Source organism: Vipera berus (assembly GCF_964194415.1).
Source record: "Vipera berus genome assembly, chromosome: 3".
In the NCBI taxonomy this organism is placed as follows: Eukaryota; Metazoa; Chordata; class Lepidosauria; order Squamata; family Viperidae; genus Vipera; species Vipera berus.
The window spans coordinates 210,778,956-210,792,351 of NC_138204.1; the positions used below are offsets into that span (position 1 = coordinate 210,778,956).

The window sequence follows — 13,396 nt, forward strand, 5'->3', positions numbered from 1 at the left end:
GGGAAACACAGTATCTATCTTTCTTTTCTTGTAGAACAGAAGTCGACAATTTTTATGCCCATGCATAACTTCTGAGAAGGAACAGATGTGGGGCCTCATAAGGCAAGCATATGAGGCTGTTAAAAATGATTTCCTGGGTTTAATTCCTGATAGCTCTACACCTATTTTAGGGTTTACATTAGAGTTTTAATTAGCTTCCCAGCTCAAAAGTGGCACAAGACTTTGTTATCCATTCCTGCTATGATATGCTGGGCTTTAAGTAACCCTTATTTATAACAGGGTGAATTCAGATACAAACCTTTTCACAGACCTCACCTGAAACACCCACACTTGAAGCCCTTATAAACAGAAGACAATGATATCCCTTCAACTCCGCTGAAGATGTTACCTAGCCTGGTAATGAAATGTTCAGGAACCAACCCACAAGCTCGGAAAATGAACTTTCACCCTCATCCTACACCTGAGCTACAGAAATTTGCCAGTATTGCAAATCTCTATCATCTCTATCTATCTATCTATCTATCTATCTATCTATCTATCTATCTATCTATCTATCTATCTATCTATCTATCTATCTATCCATCCATCCATCTGTCTCTATCTATCTATCTATCTATCTATCTATCTATCTATCTATCTATCTATCTATCTATCTATCTATCCATCCATCCATCTGTCTCTATCTATCTATCTATCTATCTATCTATCTATCTATCTATCTATCTATCTATCTATCTATCTATCTATCTATATGTCTGTCTATCAATCTATCTATCCATTTATCTATCTATCATCTGTCTATCTACCTGTCTATCTTCTATCTGATGTGACCTCTCCATCACAAGACCTACTGACCACACAAAGCCGCTGTACACAGAAGAACACCAACACTGACACCCCTTATACTCCATTGAAGAGCTTACCTAGCCTGGTAACAAAATGTTTGGAAACCAACCCACAAAAATGAATCTTCACCCTCATCCTACACCTGAGCTACAGATATTCGGCACTATTGGAAACAAACCTTTTCTCCTGGAGTACAGGAACAATTGACTGTCTTGGTAGGTCCAATCTGCTCATTTGGAACAGTTGATGGAATTACCGGAGTGGGAACATCTGTAACAACTGTCACTTCACAGTTCTGGTAAAAAACAGAAACAGTAATAAAACTGCATCAATAGGATTTAAACAGGATTTTAAAAAGAAAAGATGTGTATGGATGTGTTTTCAAGAAGAAGGAAATAGTTCACTTTTATCAACAATTTATAACTGGAGAATATTTGGCACTACAGATTGTCCTTGACTTATGAACACAGTGGTACCCAACATTTTTTTTGTTAAGTGAGACAGTTGTTGTTTTGCCCCATTTTATGACCTTCCTTGTCCCAATAGTTAAGCAAAGCACTACAGTTGTAGGTGCAATAACACAGTTGAGAAGTGAATCTGGTTCCCCCATTGTCTTTGCTTGTCAGGTCGCAAAAGGGGGTGACATGATCCCAGGACACTGCAACCATCATAAATATGAATCAATTGCCAAGAGTCCAAATATTTTTCAAAAGACCATGGAGATGCTGTCAATGTGAAAAACGGTCATAACTCAGTGCCGTTGTAGATAGATGATAGATAGATAGATAGATAGATAGATAGATAGATAGATAGATAGATAGATAGATAGATAGATAGATAGATAATAGATATTTAGATAGATAGATAATAGATGATAGCTAGCAAGAAAGAAAGAAAGAAAGAAAGAAAGAAAGAAAGAAAGAAAGAAAGAAAGAAAGAAAGAAAGAAAGAAAGAAAGATAGATAGATAGATAGATAGATAGATAGATAGATAGATAGATAGATAGATAGATAGATAGATAACCCTTATTGTCTTTTTTTTTACTATGGACACACCGGCACATATTAAAAATGAAATTTTGTTGCTTGCTCACAAAAGTGTACACATACATAACACACATTTAAACATAGTATATACAACATATATATAGACCTACACTCTTACATATAAATAACATATAAATATTAATCACTGTCCATCTTGAATACATAGCAGAAAGAGGAAACTTGAGAGTTCACAAGATTAATACTGTATGGAACAAAACTGTGATTGAATCTGGATGTTCTGCTTCGGATACCACAAAGTCCCCTCCCAGAAGGTAACAAAGGAAGCAGGTCATGGAAAAGATGTGTAGCGTCCCAGACAATTTTGCGGACCCTGCTCAAGCATCGCTTATGTGCCACGTCCTAGATAGAAGGAAGTGAACTTCCAATGATCTTTTCTGCCATCCTCACCACTCTCTGCACTGCCTTCCTGTCTGAAGCAGGGATGCTACCAAACCAGACTGTGATGCTGTATGACAGGATGCTCTCAATCGTCTCTCTGTAGAAAGTGGTCAGGACAGGGGAAGGAAGATGAGCTTTTCTCATGCGATGCAGAAAATGCAGGCGCTGCTGTGCCCGCTTCACCAGTGTCTCGCTGTTGTAACTTTACATGGTTACTAAACAAAAGATTGTAAGTCAAGGACTATCTGTACTCCTATTGATTCCAACTGCACAATAATGATGCAATACTATTGTCAAAGCTTCTTCATTGGTGGGCTTTTCGTGGCCAGGATAGGTGTGCATGAAGCAGAATTTGTCAGTCTTGCAAAACACCACTATTGAATCAGTGACAGGATTAGAAATGCTGCATTTTAAACCGAATCTGCTCTAGATAGCCATGTTTGCATGAGTACAAAACCAAGGGTGCCCTACCACTGTACTGATTCTGGAATAAAGAGTGTACGTATTATGGTGATCCTGCAAAACTTGCTTTTCTCTAAAAAATTGTGGTTGAACTTTTCACCATGCCAAGGCCAGAGAAAAGGGAGGAGTAAGGAACAGAGAGAAGAAAAGGGGAAGGAGTAATAAAACAAAGAAACAAATATCTGTATGGTTTATTTTAACAGTATAAATAAAGCTTCAAGGAGATTCTAGAGAGAACTGAAAGATCATCAGAGATGATTACTCCCAGTCTGATTGGGATATTTTGAATGTGTACTATGGCTACATGGCAACGAATATCCTGAGGATCTTGCAGACATTTTATCACCAGGCTAAGTAACAAAATCAGAGCACAAGGGAAGGTTTGCCAACTTTACTCCCCCATACACTGATGATTCATTGCCTAGTCTGTAAAGAAATGTCTGGAATTGTGAGATGGTCTCATGAGGTAGATGTATCATTATGGTGCTTCCAAGTGAAAAGCAGAACGCAGAGATGCAATCATATGAAGCTTTATTCAACGATAGATTAGAGAGAAAGAATTACTTGGCATGGTGGCATCCATGCCTGCATGTGAGAGAGAACAAAAGTAGACTAGAAGAGAGCAGAACTAGAACAAAGAGCAGCCCCTTGAGCAGAGGTATTTATGGGGGGTCTCAGCCCCTCCCTAACCATAAAACTCTCTCGCCAATGGGGCTGCAGGGGCCGGGGATCCCTAACCCATCAGTGGAAGCAAAGAAGGCTCTTTGCTCCCATCTGATGACCTTTTTGGGTAACTGCCATGGCTGGCACAAAACATCTAAGAGGAATGAGAAGAAGTTCAGAGATTGCTAAGAACCCAACAACTCAACACTGAACTATATTTATTTAATACATCACTATTAAAATCAACACAGGTGGGCCTCAATTTACAACCTTTTGTTTCACAACAGTTCAAAGTTATGACAGCCCCAGAAAAAGTGACATACAGTATGACCTGCACTTACATTTACAACTGTTCCAACACCCACATGGTCATGTGATAGCTATTTGAGTGTTTGGCAACCAGCTCACTTTTACAACCGGTTGCAATATCCTGTAGTCATGATTTGTGACCTTTTTTATTTTTTGCGGGGTGGCTGGATTCACTTAAGAACTGCTGTAAAACTGGCTATAAGATCAGGTCTGATTTGACTTCTAGCCACAGAGACTTATGATGGAAATTCCAAACCAAACCATAGTTGTAAAGGGAGGACTAGCTATATTTTCCCTAGAATGGTGGCTGGTTTGTTCATGTATCTCAGTCAAATGTAACCCTTCCATCCAAAGGTATAACAAGGAACCATTGTCATAAGGGTACAGTATGTCCTTAAGCACATTTGCAAAACAGGTTCACAGTTTAAACTTACAGGTCCAGGAGAAATATCACAACAGGTTTCAAATTCAGCGTGTCGTGAATCACAATAAATAACCATCCGCTGAAGGTCAAACTGAAAGAAAAAGAAATGGCATCAGTTCACTTCCTGCATTTGTAGCAGAATAATAGGCCCACAAGAGTATTTGCTGACATAATGCCAATCGTAATAATAATAATAATTTAATAATAATGTTGTTTATATACCGCCCTTCTCCTGAAGGACTCAGGGTGGTGAACAGGGCAAATATATAAAAAATACAAAAATACAAAAGTTAAAAGAAAATTAAACATATGCCCGACTAAAAGTAACACCAGCTGCCTGCAAACATATGCCTCCTTAAGTAACACCAGCTGCCTGCAATCAGTGCAGGTTCGCATCCCACCAGGCTCAAGGTTGACTCAGCCTTCCATCCTTCCGAGGTAGGTAAAATGAGGACCCAGATTGTTGGGGGCAATTAAGCTGACTTTGTAATAATGCCGCTTGCGGGGGTGTGTGAAAGCCCTAATAAGCAGGCATATACATAGAATGAAGGCTACTGCTAAGCTTGTAAGCTGCCCTGAGTCTTCGGAGAAGGGCAGGATATAAATGGAATTAAAATAAAAAATAAAAACAAAAAATAAAAACAGTAAATACAAATATTAAAAAAGACCATAAAACCCAACCCATCCCCCATCAGGCCAGGCCGGCTTGTTCAAATAAGAATGTCTTCAGATCGCGACGGAAGGAGCGAAGGTAAGACTTACATTTGCTCTTGCAAGGAGAAAAAAAATAGTGGAAGAATGTGTGAACATTTACAGGTGCAGAAAGCTTGGAACAAGAGAAGGCAAAAGATAGGTGAGACATTTTAGAAAACTGGTTAATTGTTTGGGGGAATGAAACTGCAAATATTTCTGTCATGTAGAAGTCTAACCCTCAAAGTCCTTCTCTGGGTAATTCCAGGTTTTAAAATCCATGTCAGGATAGGAAGACGAGCAGTAAATGTTTCACCGTTCTCTCCATCTTCTGTGTGCCGCTTTTATTTACGTTGATGATTTTAGAACCAGTGTCAGAATTCAGAAATTTCTGGCAAGGTTTAAAAACTCTGTTCCATTTCATGAATGATTGGTCTGCTTATCAAAGTTTAAGGTCCAGAAATTGCATATGCTAAAGATGGTAGAAAAAAAAGAGGGTGTGATTCTAACTGCTGTGACCAGGGGGGCCTTTGCACAGGTTTGCCTGGTGCGCCAGTTGCGCCCCTTTTTGGACCGATATGCCCTATGCACGGTCACCCACGCCCTTGTCACTTCTCGCCTGGATTACTGTAATGCTGTCTACATGGGGCTGCCCTTGAAGTGCACCCGGAGGCTTCAGCTGGTGCAAAATGTGGCCTCGCGGGTGCTTATGGGAGGATCTCGATACTTCCATGTTACACCACTCCTGCACGAGCTGCATTGGCTTCCGGTTCCCCTCCGGGTGTGATTCAAGGTGCTGGTAATTACCTTTAAAGCCCTACATGGCTTAGGCCTGGGGTACTTGTGAGACCACCTGCTGCCATGGTCAACCTCCCATTGCCCGGTTCGCTCCCACAGAGTCGGCCTCCTCAGGGTTCCGTCGGCTAAGCAATGCCGGCTGGCGACCCCCATGGGGAAAGCCTTCTCTATGGGCGTGCCAACCCTCTGGAATGAACTGCCTTCGGAGCTGCGGATGGCCCCTGACCTTCGGTCCTTCCACCATGACCTGAAGACATGGATGTTCCAACAAGCGGGCCTGGACTGACTATGGTTTTAAATTTGGCTTTTATTGGGTTAAATTGTCATTTATTTATTATACTCATTGTTTAATTCTTTTTAAAATTTTGTACTTTATGTTTTTTTTTAATTTTTATTGTTGTGAGCTGCCCTGAGTCCTTGGGGAGAAGGGTGGCATATAAATTTAATAAATCTGAATCTGAATCTAACAGAATAACAGAGTTGGAATGGTCTAGTAATGAAAATAATAAATCTCTAGTAATGAAAGTCAGGAGCACAATGAAAAAAGGAAGCACACACACACACACACACACACACACATACACAAACACACACACACAAAGTAGAATAATGATAACAGGTACAGGAACCAACCTTACAATGTGAATAGCTTATAGAATCAAAGGGGGGAAGGTTTTCTGTACCAGCCTGCTACCGGCCCTGCAGAGAAGGCAGGGACAACCCCTTTACAAATGGCAAGAGGCTGGAATACGCCTGCCAAATTTATTCACATAAAACAGAGCAAGACAAGACACCAACCATAAAACAGTAGCTAAGAAGCAGGAACAATCCAAGTGGTTGCCTTCAGCAAACCAGCCCTCCCACACATTCCCCTTAAATACAGTTCAGGGCGTGGCCTCTCTGTGCCTCCTTCCGAGGTGCCCCATAGCCTTCCTCTGTTTACTCCTGACTGACTGCCTCCTGCGTCGGGCGTCCTTGAACAGGGCCAGCTGTGGGTCATCTTCATCCACGCTGTCAGGCTCACACAGCTGGGTCTGCATCGTGACCAGATGAGAGGGGCCTTGCTGGGGGCTCTCATCAAGCTGTCCAATCCCCTCAGCAAGCTCTTCAACACCCCCCTCCTCCTCCTCTGAGTCGTCTGACCCAACTGCCGAACCCACAGGCTGACTCTGAATCACAACAGAAGGGACCTCAGAAGTCATCCAGTTTAACAGAATAACTGAATTGCAAAAGATCTTGGAAGTCTTCTAGTCCAAGCCGTGTTCAACCAGGAGACCCTATACCACTCCAGACAAATGGCTGTCCAGTCTCTTCTTAAAACCCTCCAGTGATGGAGCACCCAAAACCTCTGATAGCAAGTTATTTCTTTGGTTCATTGCTCTCTCTGTCAGGAAGTTTCTCCTTAGTTCTGCATTGCTTCTCTCCTCAGTTAGTTTCCATCCATTGTTTCTTGTCCTGCTTTGAGGTGCTTTGGAAAATAGATTGACCCACTCTCAAATATTGGAACACTGCTATCATGACAACCCCTAGTACACTTTGTCTTCAGAGAACTACCAATAGTTTTGGTTTTAGTACACTTCGTTAATAATATTTCAATCTGCATAATTTTAATGTCTAATATTTTAATTATTTGTACTTGTTTTTTTAAACTTGTCAGCCACCCAGAGTCATCTTATAGAGGGCATAGGCAGCATATATACATATATATATATATATATATATATATATATATATATATATATATATATATATATATATATATACATAAGATAAAAATAGAAATGTGGCCACTGGCTAAATATTAAATCTACCATTATTCTATACTGCACTGAAGACATTTTAATGCCACAGACTCCTTGAAAAGTCTGTATTCATAATTTAAATAAATGAGAGATACAGTGGCCTAGTGATGAAGATGCTCCTCTCCCACTTGGAAGGTTGAGAGTTCGATCCTAAGTAATGGACGATGTTTCTCTCTCAAGGGTACAAAGCGAAAATATCTGCTGCAAACTCCACATAGGTGTCAGGAAGGGCATCCAGCCAGTAAACGCTCAGCTCCACCCAATTGTCTCAACCCCACACCAAATTAAAGGGACTTAAAAAAAACATAGTTTCAATAAATATAGAGGATATTTTAGGGATATGATTGGTGGTAGAACTGATTCCCACCCCTTTTTTGGGTAGGCTTTGTCCCTGGTACTTACATCAATTGGCACACTGTCATAAAGGCGTTTGCCGATCACTGTTTTCCCTTGGATGTCAATATTTTCTCTGTCTTCAATAGGTAATATCTGGACCAGTTTGCAATCGATGTATAAGGAGACCATCTGGGACTGGATGCTCAGGGCAATCTTATGCCAGTTACGATCAAACAGGTCACTGACAGGTCCATTTTTGAAAACCACTCTCACAGCATCTCTGGTGAGTCCAACTGCATTGTACTCCAAGGCTTTGTTCTCCCCATCTAACCGAATGGAAACCTTTGAAAACAGAGATATTACTGTAAGGAGAGGAATCTATATAGAACAAATACCCAACAAAGGAGCGATCAGTCATGAGAAGAAGGGTAAGAACAAACTTCATCAGACAGAGAATCCATTTCTATGTGCCCCACATGTTTTGCACCACAAACTCAAATGCTACAGCTGGCATTGCCAATTATGAGGAATTATGGAAGACCCTAGGTTGAGTGTAGCAGTAAATCAAATTTAACAGCCTTGGAGGACCCAGAATGTTGATGGCTTTAATAAGTTCTAATCTGCAGCTAGGGGTATCCCTGATTCTGAGGATTCATTATTCCTGGTTCATTACTATATACGATCAACATGCTAGACACAAAAGACAAGAAAAAAGCATAACTGTGCAAGATAGGCAAATGGTTGTCCAGTGACTTCTGAAAAACTTCCAGTGTTGGAGCATTCACAACTTCTGGAGGCAGGTTGTTCCACTGATTAATTGTCCTAACTGTCAGGAAATTTCTCCTTAGTTCTAGGTTGCTTCTCTCCTTGACTAGTTTCCTGTAATACTGCATTCTAACCACCGCACCACCACAGCTCTGCGGTCAGCTGCAGCCAGGCAGAAACGCATCTCTGCACTTCCTTCGTGCATTCAGACATGCACTCATAAATTTACTCACAAGCATTCAAGCCCTTGTTGCAGATGGCTGTGTTAAATGAGCCACACTCTGGTGCTTTCGAGGACATGCTATATGTCCAGAGGCAACTTCACCCCACCCAGTCTTTCGAGCTTACAGAAAGCAAATGCTAAGGCAGACTGGGGAAAGGGTGTGTGTAGCACGAAACATGGAATGCAAATCACCTACAGACAGAGAAGCGGAGGTGATGCGTGCAGGTTGGCACCTATTACAATCTTGCGTGAGGACTTTCAGTCAACTGCCAGGTCTGCAAACTACGCTGAGCAGCATGTCCTGGTACAAATCCTGCCAGGAGCTTGGAGCTTTGCTGAAAGCTCAGTAGCAATTACAAAAAGGAACAACCACACTGAAGCCATACCTCATCCTCATTAGCACAAGAACCTTTTTGGAGAAAGGGTGTGTGCTATTTTAAAGACTTTGAGATTTTTCTTTAAACTGGGCGTAAAGGACTGAATATTAAACATGTTGTTAATTGGCAACATCACCTTGCAAAGTCCTTGAAGGGCGGAGATGATCCAGAGCAATAGCCTGTAGTTAGGGAAGGTGTGTGTTGTAATTAAAGTATTGTGTTTAGAATTGCCATGCTGTGCTGTGTAGAGCCCTTGGAGAGCAAATAACTCTAATACAACAATTCTGTTTTGAACCATTCTGTTCTGAATCAGAATCACTCATGCGCTCGTGACCTCTCGGTTAGACTACTGCAACGCTCTCTACATGGGGCTTCCCTTGAGGACCACTCGGAGGCTCCAACTGGTGCAGAATGCAGCCGCGAGAGTTGTGTTGGGGGTCTCCCGATACTCCCATGTTACACCTCTGCTTCATGAGCTGCATTGGCTTCCAGTTGCCTTCCAGGTGAGATTCAAGGTGCTGGTAATGACCTATAAAGCCCTAAATGGCATGGGTCCGGAATACCTTAGGGAGCACCTACGGCCGGCATCAACTTCCCTCCGCCCAGTGCGCTCCCACAGAGAGGGCCTCCTCAGGGTGCCACCGGTCAGAGAATGTCGACTGGTGGCCCCCAGGGGGAGGGCGTTCTCTGTGGGTGTGCCTGACCTTTGGAACCGTTTACCGGTTGAGCTCCGGATGGTTCCCGACATTCGCTCCTTCCGACGTGATCTAAAAACCTACTTGTTTGAACAATCCGGCCTGGTCTGATGGGTTTGGGTTTTAAATTATTGTTTTAATGTAATTTATTTATTGTATTGGGCACTATGGTTTAATCTGTTCTTAATTTTTGTATTTCGGTATTTTGATATTTATTGCCCTGTTCACCACCCTGAGTCCTTTGGGAGAAGGGCAGTATACAAATTAAATTAAATAAATAAATAAATTCATCTCCTGGTGACTTAACAGAATAACAGAGTTGGAAGAGACCTTGGAGGTCTTCTAGTCCAACCCCCTACTTAAGCAAGAGACTGTATACTATTCTGGACAAATGGCCGCACCGTCTTCTTTAAAAGCTCCAGTGATGAGCACCCATAACTTCTGGAGGCAAGACATCTCATTGATCAATTGTCCTCACTGAAAGAAAATTTCTCTTTAATTCTAGGATCTCTCCTTGATAAGCTTCCATCCATTACTTCTTCTCTTGCCCTCAGGTGCTTTGAAGAATAGTTCAACCTCCTCTTCTCTGTGACAACCCCTCAAATATAGGAAGACTGCTATCATGTCATCGCTGCTTCTCCTTTTTGTTAGACTAGACCAGGGGTCTTCAAAAATTGGCCCTTGTATGACTTGTGGACTTCAACTCCCAAAATTCCTCAGCGAGGCATGCTGGCTGAGGAATTCTGGGAGTTGAAGTCCACAAGTCATAAAAGGGCTAAGTTTGAAGACCCCTGGACTAGACCTATACAATTCCTGCAACTGTTAATTTTGCCTTCAGTCCCTTAATCATTTTTATTGTGCTTCTCCACACTCTTTTTAGAGTCTCAACATCTTTGTGATCAAATATTGTGATGCAATATTCCAAGTGCAGTATAAAGCTTCATGGAACTATCCATGTTCTTTTCTTGGCATATGGACTCCCACTAAAGTATGAAGAATGGTTGGAAACTATCCAAGGAGAGAAGCAATCTAGAACTAAGGATAAATTTCCTAATGGTGAGAGTAATCAACTGTTGGATGGCTTGCCATCAGAGGTCATGGATGCTCCATCACTGGCGACTTTCAGAAGAAGACTGGACAAACATTTGTCTGAAATGGTGTAGGCTCTCCTGCTCGAGCAGGGGGTTGGACTAGAAGACCTACAAGATCTCTTCCAAGTCTATTATTCTATGTTCTAATTAACATAATCTTCCTTAATTTTTGGAGAGTCAGGCCTTCTTAAATATTGGCACCTAGCCCATCTACATACCAATCAATTTTGTTAATCAAGGTGCTACATGCCGGGATCTTCAAACTTGGCCCTTTTATGACTTGTGGACTTCAACTCCCAGAATTCCTCATCCAGCATGCCAGGCTGAGGAATTTTTGGAGTTGAAGTCCACAAGTCATAAAAGGGCCAAGTTTGAAGACCCCTGATCTAGATTTTGAGGAAATTTAGACAATTGAAATTCTGAACTAGCCCAAACTCACATAGTAAGATTCTGTAGCTTATGATGCCTTTGAACTTAAGATTTCCAGTCTCCATAAAACATCTTAACCACTAGACCAGAATAGTTGTCCTATACTGAGTACAATTATTTCCCACCTTTCAATTTTAGTGAGTAATACCCAAAAGCAATCAAAACAACAGAAAGACAATTCTTATCATGGCAGCCCCTTGCCAAATGAAGGACCATCTCAGCAGGCAGTCCAAAGATGTCAATGGTACCACAGCCAACAAGAACTCTAGGACAGGAGTCTTCAAACTTGGCCCTTTTATGACTTGTGGACTTCAAGCCAACAGTGCTGTGCAATAAGCTGGAGAGAAATAACCCAATTTCTTTAAGGCTGAACAAGCAACCTTACCTGTGGTATGCCATATTTGTCAATGATCTGCCAAATGTACCAATCTTCTCGCCTGGATGACTTGCGGAACTTGAAAGTGGCAACAAAGCCATACTCATCTGGAAGTCCTTGTGGAAAGACATCTCTGGAAGAAGGAGGTGAGGGGATAAAAAATAATGAAAAGCATTAAGTTTTATATATACCTATCATTATTCTACTGCAGGGGTGTCAAACTCAATATCATTGAGGGCCGCATCAGCATTGAGGTTGCCCTCAGGGGGCCGGGTGGGTGTGGCCAGGGTGGGTGTGGCCTACTGGGTGGGCATGGCTAGAGTGTGTGTGGCCTACTGGGTGGGCGTGGCCAGCTCTACATTGTTCGCATCGAGGGTGCCTTTGGGGGCCTGGGCAGGAGTGGGACAGATCTGAGGGTCTCTGGCAGAAGGAGGGTCTCTGGGCCAGGGCCAAGGCAGTGGGGACCGTTCCCTCAGTGTTTCCAGGATGGCTTCGCGGGCCACATGAAACCACTTCATGGGCCGGATCCGGGCCTTCTGTTTGACATGTCTGTTCTACTGTATATTTCAGTTTGTTTCCTATTTTCGTTGTGCTCCTGACTTTCTTTTTTTTTTATTAAAGAGTTTTACAAAAACAAAATTTTACAATATACCCCCAAATCCCTCCCACCCCAAACCCACCCACTTCCCCCCCCCACTTCCCAGAGCTAAATACAGGATTATAGTTACAATAATCATATTCTAAATAAAAATTGTGCATAATATACAATTAAGCAAATTCATAATGTGCTTTAACTCCCCTTTAAGTGACTTTCATTACTAGAGCTCCCACACTACATGTGTATGCCCTTAAGCACATTGAGTGAACCTTGATTTAAGAAGAAGTTTGCAAACTTCTGCATTGACAGAAAATCTGAGAACCTCTGGTGTCATGTCCAGTAACTTCAGTACTTAAATGTTCATGCTTGGGCCTTTGGCTACTTCAGTAATAGTTGGCAGCATGTGCTGGAAAAGGAGCAGTTGGAACCGTGTTGTCTTATTCATACAGGAAATGAAAGAAGCAGAAGTGGGTATAATGAATGGAAATACCCTTCTCTCAGTTGGCTTTTAAATGATGTCCACTCTTCTGTGATATTCTAGAATGAAAGGGCTCAGTGAGAATTTGCTCCTCCTTGGAACCTGCCTGGTGCTGATGCAGAATTAAATGAACTAATGAACTAATCAGACACGAAGTGTTTCAAATTGTTTTATCATATGAAGCCCTTATTCTCTCTCTCAGCCCTACACAGACATAGCCTTTATTGTCTGCTGGTGGTGTCTGCTAGAATCTGGGTTTTTTTCTCCTTTCCTTATTTGGACAAATTTCCAGTTTGGAAAAACTGTTTTGCCCTCTTTGTTTCTCTCCTTCAGTTTTCCTAATGAGGTTGGATTCCACTTGAAATCATTTGAAACTGTCTTCATCTCCAGTACACATTTGAGCTAACTAAGATTCTTTGAGGGATCCTTGGTGGTCTCTGAGCTTGGCTATTTTGTTGCATTACCCAAGCTAGGTAACATCATCGGAGTTTGCTCTCAATTTATAGTCTACCGATTTGTTTTCTTATTGTTGGCGAGAGTGGTCTTTGGGTGGGTTGTTTACTGTTAGCTTGTTTGGCAGTTCCTTCAT

At 41.8% G+C, this 13,396-nt stretch overlaps 1 protein-coding gene across 1 annotated transcript in view; it reads right to left on the minus strand.

Annotated features, from left to right (window-relative positions):
- Window positions 1-13,396, minus strand: part of COL22A1 (collagen type XXII alpha 1 chain) — a gene marked incomplete at both ends in the record, with an annotated part of 165,547 nt that overhangs the window by 110,473 nt on the left and 41,678 nt on the right. Inside the window, 4 exons of the mRNA XM_081324712.1 lie at window positions 1,025-1,138; window positions 4,160-4,240; window positions 7,842-8,117; window positions 11,741-11,864. Of these exons, the coding sequence (XP_081180838.1) occupies window positions 1,025-1,138; window positions 4,160-4,240; window positions 7,842-8,117; window positions 11,741-11,864 (595 nt within the window). The remainder of the gene's footprint in view (window positions 1-1,024; window positions 1,139-4,159; window positions 4,241-7,841; window positions 8,118-11,740; window positions 11,865-13,396) is intronic.